Genomic DNA, 20,080 nt, shown 5'->3' on the forward strand with positions numbered 1-20,080 from the left:
CTGTGTCAATCACAAAAGTGAAACTGAAAGTTATTTGCCTTTCACTTTTAGCAGAGATGAGTCCAGATCAAAAGCAAAACAAGCCAAAGAGGAGAGCCTTGGCAATCCCTTCTTCTCCACCTCCCCCCCCCCAAGATCTGTTTGTGCAGACCATGAGTAAGCAAGGGGAGGTGCAGGCTGGCTAGAAGGAGTGAAAGGGGTGCAGATGTTTGCTGCAGTATTCCTCCCCTTTTCTCTCTCTCCCCTCCTCTTCTTCCATCCACTCTTTTCCTCCATCCGCTCTGAGATTAGTTGGTGCCATCTGTTTTTTTTAAGGATTATTGTTCTCAGTTTTAATGTTTCTATTTTCATTTTTGCTATATTATGAGTTGTGACCTGCCCAGAGTAGTGCTGCAACACTAACGGGAGTGGAATACAAACTGAATGAATGAATGAATGAATAAATGAATGAATGAATGAATGAATGAATGAATGAATGAATGGCCAGGTGCTGTCACTGTCATCCTTTCTCTGAAAAGTTGATTTCATGTTCAGTTCCATCTAAGCAACAGAGCACATCATCAGCAGGTAGATTTATTTATTTATGTATTTATCACGCCTGTCTCTGTAAAAAAAGACCCAAGGTGGCTGGATCTTCTGGAACTCATTTTCCCTCTTTCGTTTTTCCTTGTTTCTTTGCACTGCTTATCTTGTTTGTCTTTTGCAATTTTGTGTTTCTTCCATCACCTATTTAGGTTTTTATTTTATTTTTATTACAAGAATTGTCTTTTCACATTCTTCTCTAATAATATATCTGGTTTCAGTCCCCAGCTCTTTTGGATCATGGTCAATTGAGTTAAATAATCTGTTCCTTATATGGACTTGGGATGTTGTTTAAATTATATTTTGGTACTACAAATCTTCTTCACAGATTGCTGCATTGTCGTGGCAAAGGGGCTTGAGTGACTCAGGGAAGCTATGGGATATGCCATGCAGGGCCACTCAAGACGGACAGGTCATAGTGGAGAGTTCTGACTAAACGCAATCCACCTGGAGTAGGAACTGGCAATGCCACTCCAGTATCTTTGCCAAGAAAACCCCATGAACAGAAACAAAAGGCTAAAAGATGGAAGATGGGACCCTCAGGTTGGAAGGCGTCCAACATGTTACTGAGGAAGAACGGAGGACAAGTACAAGTAGCTCCAGAGCTAATGAAGTGGTTGGGCCAAAGCTGAACGGACGCACAGCTGTGGACGCGCCTGGAAGTGAAAGGAAAGTCCGATGCTGCAAAGAAAAATACTGCATAGGAACCTGGAATGTAAGATCTATGTACCTTGGTAAGCTGGATTTGGTCAAACAGGAGATGGCAAGAATAAACATTGACAACCTGGGCATCAGTGAACTAAAATGGATGGGAATGGGCGAATTCAATTCAGATGATCATCATATCTACTATTGTGGGCAAGAATCCCACAGAAGGAATGGAGTACCCTCATAGTCAACAAAAGAGTGGGAAAAGCTGTAATGGGATATAATCTCAAAAATGATAGAATGATGTCAATACAAATCCAAGGCAGACCTTTCAACATCACAGTAATCCAAGTTTATGCACCAACCACCAATGCTGAGGAGACTGAAATTGACCAATTCTATGAAGACCTACAACACCTTCTAGAACTGACACCAAAGAAAGGTGTTATTCTCATTCTAGGGGATTGGAATGCTAAGGTAGGAAGTCAAGAGATAAAAGGAACAACAGGGAAGTTTGGCCTTGGAGTTCAAAACAAAGCAGGGCAAAGGCTAATAGAGTTTTGTCAAGAGAACAAGCTGGTCATCACAAACACTCTTTTCCAACAACACAAGAGGCGACTCTACACATGGAAATCACCAGATGGGCAATACTGAAATCAGATTGATTATATTCTCTGCAGCCAAAGATGGAGAAGCTCAATACAGTCAGCAAAAACAAGTCAGCAAAAACAAGGCCTGGAGCTGATTGTGGCTCTGATCATCAGCTTCTCATAGCAAAATTCAAGCTGAAACTGAAGAGAGTAGGAAAAACCACTGGGCTACTCAGGTATAATCTAAACCACATCCCTTATGAATACACAGTGGAAGTGAAGAACAGATTTAAGGAACTAGATTTGGTGGACAGAGTGCCTGAAGAACTTTGGATAGAGGCTCGTAACATTGTCTGGGAGGCAGCAACAGAAACCATCCCAAAGAAAAGGAAATGCAAGAAAGCAAAGTGGCTGTCCAACGAGGCCTTAGAAATAGCAGAGAGGAGAAGGGAAACAAAATGCAAGGGAGATAGGGAAAGTTACAGAAAATTGAATGCAGACTTCCTAAAAATAGCAAGGAGAGACAAGAGGGCCTTCTTAAATGAACAATGTAAAGAAATAGAGAAAAATAATAGAAAAGGAAAAACAAGAGATCTGTTCAGGAAAACTGGAGATATTAGAGGAACATTTTGTGCAAAGATGAACATGATAAAGGACAAAAATGGGAGAGACCTCACAGAAGCAGAAGACATCAAGAAGAGATGGCAAGAATACACAGAGGAATTATACCAGAAAGATTTGGATATCCCAGACAACCCAGATAACGTGGTTGCAGACCTTGAGCCAGACATCCTGGAGAGTGAAGTCAAGTGGGCCTTAGAAAGCTTGTCTAACAACAAGGCCAGTGTAGGTGATGGCATTCCAGTTGATCTATTTAAAATCTTAAAAGATGACGCTGTTAAGGTGCTACATTCAATATGCTAGCAAGTTTGGAAAACTTAACAGTGGCCAGAAGACTGGAAGAGATCAATCTACATCCCAATCCCAAAGAAGGGCAGTGCCAAAGAATGCTCCAACTACCGTACAATTGCACTCATTTCACACGCTAGCAAGGTTATGTTCAAAATCCTACGAGGTAGGCTTCAACAGTATGTGGACCGTGTATTCCCAGAAGTACAAGCTGGATTCCGAAGGGCCAGAGGAACTAGAGACCAAATTGCTAACATGTGCTGGATTATAGAGAAAGCCAGAGAGTTCCAGAAAAATATCTACTTCTGCTTCATTGACTATGCAAAAGCCTTTGACTGTGTGGACCACAACAAACTATGACAAGTCCTTAAAGAAATGGGAGTGCCTCACCACCTTATCTATCTCCTGAGAAACCTATATGTGGGACAGGAAGCAACAGTTAGAACTGGATATGGAACAACTGACTGGTTCAAAATTGGGAAAGGAGTATGACAAAGCTGTATATTGTCCCCCTGCTTATTCAACTTATATGCAGAATACATCATGCGAAAGGCTGGACTGGAGGAATCCCAAGCCAGAATCAAGATTGCCGGAAGAAATATCAACAACGTCCAATATGCAGATGATACCATTCTGATGGCAGAAAGTGAGGAGGAATTAAGGAACCTTGTAATGAGGGTGAAAGAGGAGAGTGCAAAAAACGGTCTGAAGCTCAATATCAAGAAAACCAAGATCATGGCCACTGGTCCCATCACCTCCTGGGAAATAGAAGGGGAAGATATGGAGGCAGTGACAGATTTTACTTTCTTGGGCTCCATGATCACTGCAGATGGAGACAGTAGCCACGAAATTAAAAGATGCTTGCTTCTTGGGAGGAAAGCGATGACAAACTGTGACAGCATCCTAAAAAGCAGAGACATCACCTTGCCAACGAAAGTCCGCATAGTCAAAGCTATGGTTTTCCCTGTCGTGATGTATGGAAGTGAGAGCTGGACGATAAAGAAAGCTGACCGCCGAAGAATTGATGCTTTTGAATTGTGGTGTTGGAGGAGGCTAATTAAGTGTTTTCCAACATGGGAATCTCATCTTCCAACACTATCTCTTATTTTATTTTGGACTGTCTCATTGCAGGTTTTTCAAGAGATGGAAAGTGCAGTAGGGGTTTACCAATGTTACAGTACTAACGGTGCTACATCATTGCACAGTACAGTATTTACAAAAGATAACTTGAGTGTAACTGATGTTGCCTCCTCTTCAGCTACTGGTGCTATTCAGTAGCTGCACTGAAGAGGATGGGTGCATCTTTGACTGGTGCTTCTGCTGTGACCATTCTGCCATGGATGACCCTGCTAGGAGTTCAGGCTTGTAATAAGAGTCTGGTCTCCTGAGAGCATTGTTCTCAGCTTCACTGATACATTCAAACCCCTTCACCTGGTTAAAGTGTGCATCCAAGAAGAGAATCTTACTTAAATTCCGCATCCAAGGTTTTTTTTTTTCTGTCATGGTTTCTCCACATCTGATGAAGAGAAATTCAGCATGTGAAGACCATTTCTTGCCCATGGCTGTTGTGACCAGGAAAGCTTCGCCAACTGAGAGCTGTGTCCTCTCATCCTGCAGCCACCAGCCTTGACAGGAATACAACGTTGATAACTTTGAGACCATCTGGAGCTCCTGTACAGCCCTATCACCTGAGATCCAGGGCAATCCTGTCTCTTGTTCTCTTCCCAGATGTCCACAGCCTGGCTGTGGTTGCTTAGCAATCAGCAAGCTTGCCAACTTTCCCTCCCCTTTCTCCCTCCCCCCCCTCCGAAAAAGCTCCCTCTGCAGAATATCTGTTACAGTATTTTATCTGTCCATTTCCCCTAATGGATAATGATCCGATTGGCTGTAGCTTGGCCTCTCTACTCTGACTGATCCCTACTTTCGACTGTATATAGCGCTGTATGACAGTGGGCTGTTTTTAATTTGTGAAGAGGCGGATTCCAGATCATACGAAGCCCCCGCAACAAGAATACCCTTCGTCTCAGGAGTCCTGGTTGGGGCACACAAAAGAAGTCGCGGTCAGCGGAAGGGATTCTGCACATGCTCGGTGGTAACGGCGGCTTTCCTTTGCCACAAGCAGCTTCGCCTCGCTTGGGCATTCGCAAGCGGTGCCGGGGGGGGGGGCTTTCCCTCCGACAACCCATACATCGAATTCAATCTGGGGTGACGCAGTCGTGAGGCTCAGCAGCGGTTGAAGGATATCCCTCGCCAAAGCACAAACGCTCCTCTTCTCGCTCTCCCCCCCCCAGCCCACCCCCTAAAAACCCACCCTATCCTGAGGCCCGGGCGAGGGAATCAGCAGCCGAAGGGAGGCGACGAGGCCGGCGCGGCTCGCCCAGCTGTCCGCCCACCGGGAGGCGTTGCTGGGCGGGATGGTCAGCGCGGCTCTCCTGCTTCCGCCCGCCTGCCCGCCTTCAAGTGCCCTGGAGCCGGAGAAAGGCCAGCGGGGAAGCGCCGGGAACGGAGGCGGCTAGCGCTATGGATCGTCTCCTTAGCCGGGATCCTGTGGATATTGAGGTACCCACTGGCTGCGGGGAAAAGGGGCCGAGCAGATGACACGTGTATTGTAGTGAGCAGCATGGCGTGGCGGACCAGCGTGGCTGAGGCTAGAAACCAGGAAGACGCAACTTTGACCCGAAAACCTGCTGCTGCGGCGGCGGCAGCGCCTGGTGACTGGGGGGGGGGTGTTCCCGCGGTGGATATATACCAAGGGTCGCTTTCTCGTCGCCTTGTGGATTTGGGAACGGGAGCTGGGAGGGCTGCCCCTCTTCCTTTGCTCAAATATTTAGTTTTCCCCTCAGGCATTGAATCCTGGACTGTTAAAAAATACAATAAAACCACAGAAAAGAAATATATCTTGATACTTCAGTGTCCTCCCGAGTCGATTGTAACAACAAGTGGAAATTTCCATTACACAACCAGGGACCTTTTGGCATAATTTTTGTTTTTTTGACTGGGACAGCTTGTCTTCTGAACCCTTGGCCACTAGGAGGGCACAGCACAGGCAGATCTGAGGCACAGTAAGTTCCCGAGTGCCGTCTTCTCATATAACCATAGCATCTTATTTTGACTATCTGGTGAGAGCAAAAGAGAGAGAGAGAGAGATGGTCGGGGACAGCCAGACTTCCAGATAGGAAAGACACACAAACATTCCTATATTGCGCAGAGACACATATGTGAATGATCTAGAGCACTGGTTCTTAACCTTGGGTTACTCGGCTGTTTTTGGACTGCAACTCCCAGAAGCCTTCACCACCAGCTGTGCTGGCTGGGGTTTCTGGGAGTTGCAGTTCAAAAGCATCTGAGTAACAAAGGTTAAGAACCACTGATCTAGAGAAGTGTGATGGGGGCGCTAAGTCCACTTCTTTTAGGAAGGGGCGCTTACTCCTCAGCCTAAAGGGATAGTTTGCTGCCCTGTGGTGGCTTCTCAAGGTCTGCCTCCTGGGCTATGGTCTCGTCTGCTTTGCCTAATGATAGGCCTGGCTTTGGAGAAAGACGGCGGTGAGGACCCTTCAGTGTTGAAGACACCATATCACAACTACGCTGAACCCATCATGTTCCTGCCCCTAATTGTACAGAAGAGGAATTTCAACTCAGCATTTCCTTTTCTGAATTTGGCCTTCTGTCATTGGTTCGAAATAATATAGGATGGGCTAGTACCACATGCAGAGAAGAGTGTCACCTTTTTCCAGATAACTTTTCCTTGATCTTTCAAGCTAGTCTTTCTATGTGCTAGATACCACCTTTTTCCTAATGGTCTTCTAGTGTCAAGCGCAGAGGTGGCCAAAATGTAGTTCTCTGTATGTTAGACTACACTTCTCAGCCAAAGATAGGGAATGCTGAGAATTTCAGTAACATCTGGAGGGTCACGCTTTGCCCACCTGTGGCCTAACCTTGTCTTGTTTGCAAGGGGGTGAGCACTTTGTAGCCCTTCAGATATTATTCATGATTCTGTTGGCTGGACCCGATTGGAGTCACAAAGAAAGCCACAAGCTACTGACATCTAGAATAGAGCTTGCAAACAAGAAGCAGCCAGATGCTGCTAATCTCTGCATTAAAGGATGATACTGGGAATATTTATTTATTTATTTATTTGCTTATTATTTCAGCTTGTATACCACCCTGTAGCGCAAGCACTCTCTAGGTGGTTTACGACATAGTCACAATAAATCACATTAAAATGCACTTATTAAGAATATGGTCTTTTATATATGGTTATGGTCTTCCATAAGTTATTGGATTCCAAGTTCCATAAGTTCCAGCTGTCATGGCCATTCGGCATGGATAATGAAAGTTGTAATCACACAACATTTGAAGCACCACAGGATTCCCATGACAGGCATATTTATATTTTCTAGGAAGAACGTGCCATTCCTCAGCAAAAGCTTATTGTTTTGAAAACAAGTCACAGACCAGCAGCTGAAGATTGGAGGGAATATCTGCAGTCATGCTCCTTGAAGTGATTGTCATAGGAAAGGTTCATGTCAGGATATCCTGGAGCAGTAAATTAATCATTTATATTCAGGTTCCCTCCCTGCCCACAACCAACACAACATCTCTAGAGATGACAACCTGATAAGCCCTTCCCCATCTGGTTTTCAGTTCCTGTGCAGTGATTGGTGTGTTGTGAAAATTAAACTGTTTCACAACAGACTTTCTCCCCTCTGTTTTCTTACAGAGTGACAAAGGTCTGTTTTATGCAACAGATGTGCTTGCTGCAGTTACATTCATGCCAGTGAATGCAGACGGCAGACACTGGTTCCAACGTTTTTATTCTTATCTATCAAATTTATGACAAAATACACAACTTTTTTTTTTACATACCTGCATCACCCAGGTGGACATGATTTTTTAAGTATTTGGGCACTTGTGTTGGAGAGCCATGATTAGCAGTGGCCTAATATTCATCTGCTGCATGTTTAGGGAGACAATACCGTCCTCCAGCCTTTACATGCTGAACATAACACACAGTGATGCAACTGCAGCCAGTGTGGTACATATGTAAAACAGGATGGAGAATATGTAGCCCTCCAGTTATTGCTGGGATACAATATTGTTTCTTACTGAGAGAAAGCTGGCCTATTAAACAAACAAACAAATTCTGTCCATCTATCTCCATTGGCAATGTGGATGGGAATCCAGTGATATTTGTCGGGCCCAAGTTAGCCTTCCATAATATAAAGCCATGGTCCCCAACCTTGGGCCTCCAGATGTTCTTGGACTACCACTCCCAGAAGCCTTTACCACCACCTCTGCTGGCCAGGATTTCTGGGAGTTGAAATCCAAAAACATCTGGAGGCCCAAGGTTGGGGGCCACTGATATAAAGGATGAAATGTATTTGTGACATGAATTCCAGGAATGCTTTCTTCATCCTTGATGTTGGTTTGTCTTCAGTCATGTCTCGAACAGCCGCATTTGCACTTGTGTGCATCACCTTCAGCTTTTTTCCTTATTTTTACACACATGATACCAGTATTGCTTTGTGTGGTTTATTAAGGGTTGGGTAACTTCGGAGTCATGAGGTGCATCTTGAGAAAACCTTGGGAGAGCACAGACCTGTTGAAATGAGTGAGGCTGAAGATAGGTGTGACATGCTGACATAGGTCAGGTGTAATCCAGCCATTACCTTTAATACCAAACTGTGCTTGAGGTTGTAAATATGGAATATATTTCTTTTATTCTCTGTTTTTAAGATGATTAAGAATTTGGGAAAATATACTTATCTAGATTATGACAATTTATTCAGATTTATCCATTTTACTTCTTCTTAAGTAGTCCAACATAAGCAACTAGAGTAGAAAACATTCAACCCTCCAGATATTACTAAATTACATCTCCTGGTACATAGTTCAGTTGTTTCCACAAAGGTTGGGAGTGCAATTCCTCACTGTGGCTTTTTGACTTGATAATTCATAGGGTCCCTTCCAGCTCTGCAGTTCTAATCTTAAGATTATATCATCTTTTGCCAGTGACTAGGCTGAATGGTATTGATGGGAAATGGAATCCTAAACCACCATTGCTTTATCCAGTCCTGGGATAAAGCAATGTAGGCAAAGATTCATCTCTAATATAGTGATCTGATTCTAGATGCATGCAGCCAAATGTCTGTTTTAAACTAATAATTGAATGCATGCTGTCAAGTCTCTTGGGACTTAGGTTAACCCCTTCCAGGGTTTTCTAGACATAGAGTACTCAGAAGTAGTTTATCATTTCCTTCTTTTTGGGGTGTCCTGGGATTGTGCAGCTTGCTCAAGGCTACACAGGCTGGCTCTTCTCCCATGAGGCACAGTGAGGAGTTAAAACCAGCCTCTGGCTCTGCAGCCAGATACCTTCTTGACTGAGTTATGCAGTCAGCCGCCGAATACAAAGAACTTAAAATAAGCACAAACACATTAAAAACACTATGTGTTTTGAGCATAACATCTATTTGTCTATGCACCTGTATGGAGATAGACAGACAGACAGACAGACAGACAGACAGACAGACAGACAGACATGTACACACGAATACTGTTGATCTCTAAGGTGCTTCTTAATATTCTGGTTTGGATTTTGTCTTTCCTGGGGAGGCCAAATCACATAATTTGTAGGAGGTGGGCAGAAGTATTTTACCTCTGCTAAATTGAAGAAGAGTTACTACCTTCCTCCTCATGAAGTGCCACACATTAGTAACTTTGTATGTTTTCACTGTGGTTCATTCTCAGGAATTTTTTTATTTGCATTACTGTTAAAATGTTCAAGAAGATGCTCATTTTTATACATTTTATCCATTCTTTGTATTTTTATTGCTTGGGTATTGTTACTCATTCTTGCTGTAAACCACCCATAGAGTCTGTGGTTTACAGGGAGAAAGAGGAGGATCAAGACATGAACAAAGTGAAATGAAATAAAATAAAGCAAAGTGTTCCCTGTCACTGTTTTTGATGGGACATAAGAGAGAAATCACCTGGCAGGACAAAGTTTCAAATAGAGCTAGAATTTTTAGCATGTATACATTACTGAAACAGCGACATCTATGCTGGCTCAGGCATGTTGTGAGAATGGCTGACAGTTGAATTCCAAAAGATCTCCTATATGGAGAATTACTGCAGAGAAAGTGCCCCAGAGGGAGACCACAGCTGCAATACAAGGACATCCGCAAGCGGGCTCTGAAGGCCCTAGGAATGGACCTCAACAGATGGGAAACCTTGACATCTGAGCATTCAGCCTGGAGGCAGGCCTCTCCCAATTTGAAGAGACACTTGTTCAGCAGGCCGAGGCAAAGAGGCAGTCCCGAAACCAGCAAAATTAGGGAGCTGGACAGGGGACGGATTGTATTTGTGTGAGACTAGGAGTCCCCTCAAGGGGACTCTGCAGGGTGTACTGTCCTTCTCTGATACAAGAGAGGGAGAAGAAGAGACAAAGATCATTGAAGAGGGGTTAAAACAATTGGAGATAAAAACAGAGACAACAGAGGGCACTAATTGGGTGGGAAAAGAAAAGGAGGGAGAAAGGGGTGAGAGGAAGGAGGACAGTAAGATAGAGAAGAGGAGGAAGCGTGTTGAGGGAGAGAATGTCATGTTCCCAGGGGTTTCAACGCAAATTCCGATGTCAGAAGTTCAGAGAACGCAGAGCCAAATCACAAACCGTAATCTGAGGTCAGGGTCCAAAGCCAAAACACACAACATAGTCCAGGGTTAGAGTCCAAAGCCAATGGTCCAGAGAACAGGGTTCAAGGTAGTCAGGTGCGTGGATGCGAGCCAGAGATTTGACTTGTTGCTTCCACAAGCTTCCCAGCTGTCTGGGAGCTGATTCTATAGCAAAACAGTCATTGAACTGCTTTTCATCCTGCCAATACTCAGGACTAGCTGACCAGATGTTTCTGCGGGCAGCATTCAGGCAATCCTCTGACCTTTGCATCATAAGTCGTTGCCGAATTCTAGCCCTTAGCCTGGCTACTGGGAGAGGAGAATCTGGTGGCCATTCAACTGTCTGTGCTTCTAATCGCTCAGCATTTGCCTCAGCTGTAGTTAACTCTTCAGGTTCCGGATCTTCGGCTGAGCTCATGACAGAGAAGAGAAGACAACACAAAAAGAGGAGTTAGTAGAAATAATCCAGGGAGGTCCCTGGACTGGGGAATGGGTAGAATTCCGAGTATCCCAGGAGTATGCTAAGAAGGAGTGCTGAGAAAACCTCCCTTTTGGGGAGAAATAGAAGAGAGGAAACAAAGGAAAGAATATAAGTCTTGGCTCAAAAGAGAGGAAACAAAGAAAGGAGCAGAAGAAAAAAATGTATTGAGACCCCCTGGGAGATCCCGTGGACCCAGTCCCTTGAGACCACAGTGGAGGCAGAACCCAGGCATGAAGGTATGGGAATCGCAAGGGAGTTGGATTTACCATCCTTGGAAGTAAGACTTATGGACTATACACCCCAAATGCTGGGCACCAAGCCAAAGTCGGCCCAAGAGGTTACAAGTTCTTCCCCTCTCTCGTTTCATGGAGAGTTACCTGGTTTTAAGAAAGTTAAGACTTATGATCTTCTGTTAAAGTCAGAAGCAGATGCCTAGAACATAAACAATGTTGAAGATACATTAAACAATAAACCTGTTTTATTAGAAGATTTTGGTTTACCGCCTTCTTCTTTGAATAAATCCACAGTAAGGGAGGTCAGGGAAAGCAGACAAGATCACAATTTGTTTTCAGTGTGGAAGGGATTGTCACTCTCAAATTGGCCTTCTCAGCCACACTAGACGCTATTCCAAGACCTCTATCCAGAGCACGTTACCATAGTTTCTTGAACGATGACTACAAAAAAAGGAGAGAGAAATTGGTCTTCTAGCTGTGCATTATTAAGAGATACAAAGGTAGAGGTAGATATACAAGCAGTCATCAGAAAAGCTTCCTTCATTTTAGAATTTTTTTTGTTTTAAAGAGACTTCCTGTTGAAGGGAAGGGCCAGGGAATCTGGTGTTTCCGATTCTCTTTTCCCCCATCAAGTCCACTGGATCAGCTCTGATGCTACATTCCTGTCTCTTCCAGCTGTAGAAGAACTCTTCTATATGGTATTCAAACCACAGAATTTTGGAGATCAATTCTTCAAAGCTGCAATAAGTGCAGACTCTGGGTATAAAATACTTCTACTGAGTCAGCTTTATGAAACGGTGTGATATTACACTCCCCCCTTCTTCTTCTGTGCCTTCTGTACAGTCTTCAAGGACAGTTTCAATGGTAGGCAGTGGGCAGCTGTAAATAAACATACATCCAAATTAATTAGCACATGGAGATGAGCAATGGCTATTTTTCTTGCCCTCTGGAGATAATGGCTGTCTTAAATTTAGTTCATTAGGCTCACAGCTGGTGATATGATTAGAGTGCTGTGATCTTTTCATCTTAGCCATCTTCTACCATTTTCTCCACTTTTGGCATACAGCTTTCACTGTATCACTTAAAAACACATGCTCGCATGTGCACGCATACCATGCGCACATAGTATTAATCATGGCTTTAAAAAAACTCAGTTGTAAATGTACAATCCAGTACAATTGCAATGATGTAGAAAGACTTCGCTTTTTGCCTTTCCAGTCACTTTTCAAAAATCAGTATAAAACTGTGAAAGTTGCTAGTCACATTTCAGGATAGGAAGGTCTTCTTTTAGTCATAAACAAAGTCGAGGTTTTAACAATAATTTTAATTATGTATAGCTTTAAAGTATGTGGTTTAAATAGTAGGTCTAAGGTATAGATTATTACTGGCAGGAATATGTGATATCCACATTCAGGTGGAAGGAAGGCTTATTAATGCCCTTGAAACCTTGAACAGTAGATATATGGTCTTAGGACTTGCAAAAGGTGCTTCACAGTTAACTAGTGCTGTTCCATTGGGCTGTCTCATGACGGGTTCTACATTTTTCAGGGCTTTAACTTGTCAGAGCAAGTCCTAAAATGAAAGTTCAGTGTGACACATAGTTTAGTTTTGATGGTAGACTTTAAGCTGTTCTGAAGAAATAAACAAAGCAAGGTAGGAACCAAAAGAAAATGCAAAACCAACAGCACACCGTTGGAAAACTGATTCTGTAAAAGACTCTTTGCACTTAGCAAAATCCGGAGAAAGGCTGCATGTATGTTTTAAATCTCATTGATTTTAAGATTTAGCAATGCTTAACTTGTCTCTCATTAAACCTACTGCCTGGTCCTAGAAGCATGCAATTAGCCATTATGGTCTCTGACCCTAGATCCTTCTGTATGGCGTAAGATGTGCAGCCGCTGTTCTGCCCAATTGATCTGTGAGAAATTGTCCTGCTTCTGCCTTCCATTATTTCTAGCCATCGAATGAAAGCATATTAAAAACACACATATTGCTCGAAGAAGGGATTTGTTGGTTCACTTTTAAGTATTTTGGGGGGATAGTCCTCACTGAGATGGAAAGTGCTTGGTTAAAAATATGCACTTGATTTAAAACTATTTAAAACTTGATTTAAAACTGTGTGTTCCCCCAAACAAAAGCTAGCAGCAAAGGACGCAAGGGGGTTCATAGTCTTCCTAAGTCTGATTTTATATGCAACAAATATGATTGCCTCTAGTAAGTTTATGAGCATTTTAAACATTATAATTTTTTAAATTACCCAGTGAATTTAAAATGATCTACCAACTCAGAAACCTTGCATTATCATAAGCGTGTTGCAAGAGACAGTGCCTGAAGTGAGAAAGTACAGATGCCTGCAAAGCATTCCAGTTGTTGCCATAGCCAATATGCTGAAGAGGGGCAGAGGTGGAGTAAAGGTAAAGGTAAAGGTTCCCCTTGACAATTTTTTGTCCAGTCGTGTTCGACTCTAGGGGGCGGTGCTCACCCCCGTTTCCAAGCCATAGAGCCAGCGTTTTGTCCGAAGACAATCTTCCGTGGTCACATGGCCAGTGCGACTTAGACACGGAACGCTGTTACCTTCCCACCGAGGTGGTCCCTATTAATCTACCCGCATTTGCATGCTTTCGAACCGCTAGGTTGGCGGGAGCTGGGAAAAAGCAACAGGAGCTCACTCCATTGCGTGGATTCGATCTTACGACTGCTTGGTCTTCTGACCCTGCAGCACAGGCTTCTGCGGTTTAGCCCGCAGCGCCACCACGTCCCCTGGTGGAGGTGGAGTAATAAATGGTGGAGGTGGAGTAATAAATGACAAATTTGCAGTGTAATCGAGTGTTATTACACATCCTCTGTACATATTGGTTTTTTTTTAATGAAGAACGATTGTAGTGTGTGTTTGTAAAGCTGATTCTAGCTACGTTGCATTTACTTAAGGGCTAGAAGGTGTGGAAAAAGCCAGGGGAATAATTGGAGACTTTAGCAATAGGTTGAATGAAGTCATCAAGATACCAGGCCTACTGAAATGAACATTTGGTCAAGCCATTGACAAATGGTGGAATAATAGATCTAGTATCCAGGTTTCCCTGAGGTTTGATATGTTTACCTTGATAAACTTGGTGTCTTTGGTGTGCTCTTATTCACTACCAGATTCATCAAATATGGTAGAGTTTTTATCTGGTGTTATTTATGAATGCTGTCCACCATGGGTGAGAAATTCCTGTAAATACAAATGCACTTAAAAAAACCCTCTGTATGGTAACAATGAAAGCTTTTATGTAAAAAAATATTCTTACATTAACTGAGTATAAATTAATAGAGGAGAAACACGGATGCTGCTGTAAACTTTATAAAAGTTTGAATCACAAAATCTCTTTGTCACCACATTGACAAGTCTTGACTTTGGCAACCAAATTCCGAACTTCCAACTATTGATTTCTAAACCAGATTAACAAGGCCAGCAGCCTCATGTTTTTGGATGTGTGGTTCTCTGTCTCTTTGATGAGTTTCATTTTACTGAAATTCTTTCGCTTCTATTTGTAAGGAAACAAATCAATTAAAATACCACAAATGAAAATGCCTGCTTTGACAAGTTAAAAGAAGACATACAGAAGTACAAGCAGTTTTATTTTTTTTAATAGATATCTTAAAGTAATGGATTGCCATTCTTGACTTTGAGATTTTTCTTTTTAAATTGATGTAAAATGGTAAGAAAGCTATAATTTATCTTGAAAATAGTTCCCTGATGCATATTCTTCCTCCCAGGGTTCTCCCTTCCCATCTGTTTACATGTTCTAGTGAATGCTTATGCTTTTCCTGGGCTGCTGTGTTTGCACAGATCATGCAACTTTTGACCTCTCAACATGAATGGCAAGTTGTGAATGATTTAAATAAACTATCTTTGTTGTACTTTGACGTACTAACTACAATAATGCGTAGCTCCATTGAGCACAATCCTTCAATCTATTTTTGTTAAAGATCACAAATCTGTTACCAGGTTTTAGAAGCAGCAAGATGTATTTTTATATGACTTGACTTCTGCCTAATGCAATTAATATGCATATCAGTTGGTTCATGACTTCATTCATTCGATGCTAAAATATGAGTTGGTTACACTGTCCGTTTGTATCTGTTGCTGTATCTTGGATTTAAAAACCATTATTTATGTCTCTGTCACTAGTTCAAACCAGACATATGGATAATGTGTCATTCCCAAGGTAGTTTGGAAAAAGATTCTCCAGATTGCTTCAACTTTTTGGCAATTTTTCTCCTGTCATAGATAGTTTGCTGTCCTCCATGGTGACACATTTTCATTAAGTCCTTGATCCAGGGTGACCCTGTGGGATACTTCTCATTCATTGTATAGCAATCTTTCTTGGCTAACGGCATAGGGCCTGCTTGTAGTGAGTATTTTCAAAAGCGTGCTTTGAGAAGCCCCAGATTCCTGATGGAATTGTATTGCTCTTCCTAGTACAGCCTTTCTCAATTTGGTACTCTCAGGTGTGTTTGACCACCTTTCCTATCAGCTAGTAATGGGACCAATGGGAATTTTGGATAAGTATCATGAGAAGGCTTCCTCAATAAGAGATCTAGTTTGAGTGTTAGCTCCAGATAATCCCTTTATAATGGAAATATTCCAAAGAAGTAAAAACTCAGGGTGCAACTAAATTGACATATAATGTAGTAAATGTTCTAGGATTTAGTTGATCTGATTTATATTTTATTATATTAATTTCCTGTTGCTTACAGAAGCTAATATGAATCAGCCTAGACTTTCCCTTCCCAATTTATACTTTTTTCCTCTGCCTCTGGGACTTCTACTTCTTTTGACAGCAAATCCATTCACATCATTCCAGGTGGTATGACTGAACTGATGTAGACGTGTTTGTAGCCATTGTATTTTAAGCTATTTCAGCAGCAATGAGAAAGGCAGAGCAGTGCAGGAAGTTGCTGCTGTTTGAATTTTCTCCTCCCTATACATGGCAGTTGAGTCTGCTTTCATCTTCCCTTCCTGACCCATTCTATTTCTTTCTCTTTTTTTCCCTTCCTTTTTTGTCGTTTTAAAGACTTGCTAATCTTGTGCTGGAGCAGCTGGGCAACCAAAGGGGGAAAAAGAAAAGAGGAAGTTTTAAAGCAGCTCTGTTCTAACTGTGCCTGATGTAAATATAAACAGGCAGAGCACTGCAGAGCATTTAGCAATATTTTTCTCTGTGTGTCTTAAGTATGCTTAGAAGCCAAACAAAGCCTTTCATTTTATGTATTCTTATTTTAAGAACTTCTTGCTTTTACAAGGCTTCAAAAACTTCTAAAGGCCTTTAATTTTTTTAAATTTTGAAGTGATTATTCTCCACCTTTATAGGCCATAAGCTCATTTTTAGAATGTAACGTAAAATATTATTTCTGATATTTGACTATTTTGTTCCTGCATTTTTATTCAAACATAACTTAACGTTTTGCCTGCAACTTAAGTTTTCCCACATAGGCATCCTTCAGTCTAGAGAGACTATGGTAACATGCTCTGAATCGAGGAGTGTTCTCTCCAGAGCATGAAGCCGGGGTAATGTAATACGGAGGATAGGCTGTTACCCAAGCAGCAGATCCCCCCTCTCCACATTGCTGAAATGGTCCGATGGAAAGGCAAGAGCCAATACGACTGGTTCCAGCAACGTTGCAGGAGTTGGCAGAGCGACACGAGCTGCCTTTGGACTCCACCTCCAGATTTTGCCTCTAGGTTAACTCCTGAAGCCTTTTCCATGAGTGGATATAGCCACAAGGCACTGGAGGTTTGAAATCGGAGTTTTCTTTCTCCTAGATGGGCTGCCTTCCATGGCTAATGAGCCCCACCTACCCAGCCTGCTCTTTAATAGTGTGAAAGTATGATCTGACCCTTAAAACTTCCCTGCCTCCCAGGCTTATACAAATCTAATTGGCTTTCCTATTTACCATATTAAGGCCAGAGATACAGTGGGGTCTTGACTTGAGAACTTAATCCGTATTGGAAGGCAGTTCTCAAGTCAAAAAGTTCTCAGGTCAAATTTGCATTTCCCATAGGAATGCATTGAAAACCATTTGATCCGTATCTGCTCTTTTCCGTCCATAGAAATTAATGGGAAGCTGCTATTCCTCCTTCAACCACTAGAGGGGGATATTTTGTTTCTTTTTTTCTTAGGTCAAGAAAGGTTCAGGGAAGGCAGGGAAAATACAGTCCAGGCAGTACAGTGGACCCTTGACTTACAGAATTAATCCGTATTGGAACGGTGGCTGCAGGTCAAAAAGTCTGTAGGTCAAGTTTCCATTGAGCTACAGTGCATTGAAAACCGATTAATCCAGTAACAGGCCGTTTTTGTTCCATTTTGGTTTTTTTCTGGTCTGTAAGTCAAATCTCGGGCTGCAAGTCAAATCTAAATTTTGCAGCCAGAGAAGTCTTTAACTCAAAAAGTCTGTAAGTCAAGCCATCTGTAAGTCAAGGGTGCACTGTAGAATTTGAGAATTTCGCGTGCCTGGGAGACACCCTTTTAAAGCAGAAAGTCCCACCCCCAGGCCATGTGGGGAGGAGACAAAAAGAAAGCCCAGAAAAAAACCCTCAGCAAAACATCCATTCAAACATACCTGGCCTTCACCCTCAGCCCAGCTTCCCAGGGAAAAGGGAACTTAAGTTTTAACACATTTTTATAAGTTGCAAGGAAATATTTTAAAGTATATATGCCTACATTTTTTCATAACTTTAATATATTTTGACATGCTACATTTTGACATATTTTTGTGCATATGGAACATAGAAGCAATGTACATGGATAAAATTTGTAGTAATAGACAATCTGATATCACCTGGAATTACTGCAACAATGAAAAACTTATACGTACTTTGATATGTTTGATTAATGTTGATATGATTGTCTAAAATGGTTTAATTTCATTCTGGGATTAATCCTTAATAACATCTGTGATGAGAACAGGTTTCTGATCTTTTCCTACGGGGTCCTTATATCTCTGTAGGAATCCTGGGAGAGTGAAGTGCCCTATTTAGGGGTCTGACAGGTTGAGTTCAAATCTCAGCACCACCTAGGATCAGAGAGTCTTAGGCAGGGTGCCTCTTGTCAGTTTTATTGCTTGATGGCTGAAATCCTGTGGCACAGTGAACATAAACATGAAACTTTTAGATGCAAATTCCCATAAGGTAAACAATCTCTGTAGACATTATCCTTTGTGCACAAAGTCATTTGAGTCAGTATGAAACAAATAATGTCTGTGGAGATTTCCTCACTTATAGCAGTCCATCCCTAAAAGTTACACAATTTATGTAACTGGCACAATCTCAGCCAATCTGTGAAATGTGAGCAGCAGAGACTTACAGGATTGTTATAAAGAAGGAATAAGGCAAGAAAATCTGATGAGTTATGAAAATTGCTTTAGAAAAATGAAGGTCTTTTGTACATAAAACTGTTTGTAGATAATACTGCATATGCCACAGAGAAATCTGAGAAAATTGCTTGGGGATGATTATACTGTAGAGTGGACAACAACTATAGCAAGATGGAAGTGCACACAGTGAAGGGGACATAGTGTTGAAAGATTATGATAATATGAGGAAATGAAAATAACGTTCTACTGGTTAATTCTTTTGAAGAGGCCCCTGTATGATGAACATTACCAACTTTTATCATGGACAAACAGGGAAAATGAATCTATTGCATAAAGTATGGAATCACAGCAAGCATTGAATCACACCCTGCCTTTCTCCCAGAGTGTGATTTAATGATTTTTTTAAATAAAAAAATCAAATTGATTTAACTTCAATTCAAATCACAATATAAATAAAAATATATATTTGATTTAAATCATTAAACAAATCCTATTTAAATCAGATCCACAGTGCTTTCTCCCATGCCACAGAGATTTTGTGTTCTGACCTAAATCTAATGGGAGGAAATTATCTCCATTGCTCTTACCAGTCCTCTGTGCTTTTTTAAAAAAAGAAGGAACTAGTGTTCAGGTAGAGCTGCAGGAGGACAGGAAGGTAGGACAGGGGAGTGTTCTCTGATGCTAGGTCTGCAGTGCTAGTGCACTCTTGGATTTAGGCATTCTTGTTTAGCACATAGTGTTGGCTGCCTCCCCTTAGTTTGTCCCAGCCTGGAGGGGTTGCTGTCAGAAGGAACTCTGAAAGTATTCTCTGGCCTTTGGTTCTAGTTATAAGATCTGGGGTGGGTACTTGAGATGCATTGGCTTTGGTTAGTTCTGTAAGGATGAGGGATATTGCATTGCATTTGACATAATAGTTGAAAATACCTGCCTAGCAAGTAATTTCTGCCTCACCTTGATCTTCTGGTCTCTTTGCCTGGAGATTAGAATGACCCACGAAGGGGGTTCTCATGATTGTGAGATAAACCTGCTGGGAGGGTCTCTCTCTGTTGCTGAAGAGTGGGCAATTTAAATGCCTATCTCTTTGGTGGCTGAAGTTTGCATCCCCCCCTCCATGTATGTATGTATGTATGTATGTATGTATGTATGTATGTATGTATGTATGTATGTATGTATGTATGTATGTATGTATGTATGTATGTAGTTACCAATATGAATTTGACCCAAGTCCGGGAGGCAGTGGAAGACAGGAGGGCCTGGCGTGCTCTGGTCCATGGGGTCAGGAAGAGTCGGACGTGACTAAATGACTAAACAACAAAAATATATGTAGGGTACAGAAATTTCCTTTAGGACAAAAACATGGCTTCTGGCTGCATATCTTAGCTGTCTTTGTTGGTACAGATGTAGCACAGCTAATTGAAGACTGCTGCCAAAGCAGTTGTATTTAAAATTGTATTGTGTTTTTCTCTGTATCCTCTCCTCTTTTGTTCTTCAGACTGAATTTAGGCTAGGAAGTTTAGAGCTGGGTTTCCTTATTTATATTATTGAATAAATTGTTTAAGTATCCTATTTCCAATTGTTCAAGTATTATATGGCTGAAATCCTGTTACTCAAAA

At 41.9% G+C, this 20,080-nt stretch overlaps 1 protein-coding gene across 2 annotated transcripts in view; it reads left to right on the forward strand.

The window, feature by feature from the left end:
• Nucleotides 1-5,053: 5,053 nt before the first annotated feature.
• DPYD (dihydropyrimidine dehydrogenase) overlaps nt 5,054-20,080 on the forward strand; it is a 623,728-nt gene continuing 608,701 nt past the window's right edge. Inside the window, exon 1 of one of the 2 annotated variants that reach the window (XM_020801233.3) lies at nt 5,054-5,288. In XM_020801233.3, the coding sequence (XP_020656892.3) occupies nt 5,250-5,288 (39 nt within the window). In that variant the 5' untranslated portion in view covers nt 5,054-5,249. The remainder of the gene's footprint in view (nt 5,289-20,080) is intronic. The other variant, XM_072997958.2, reaches the window with a different exon arrangement.

The sequence above is a fragment of the Pogona vitticeps genome, chromosome 4 (assembly GCF_051106095.1).
Source record: "Pogona vitticeps strain Pit_001003342236 chromosome 4, PviZW2.1, whole genome shotgun sequence".
NCBI classification, from domain to species: domain Eukaryota; kingdom Metazoa; phylum Chordata; class Lepidosauria; order Squamata; family Agamidae; genus Pogona; species Pogona vitticeps.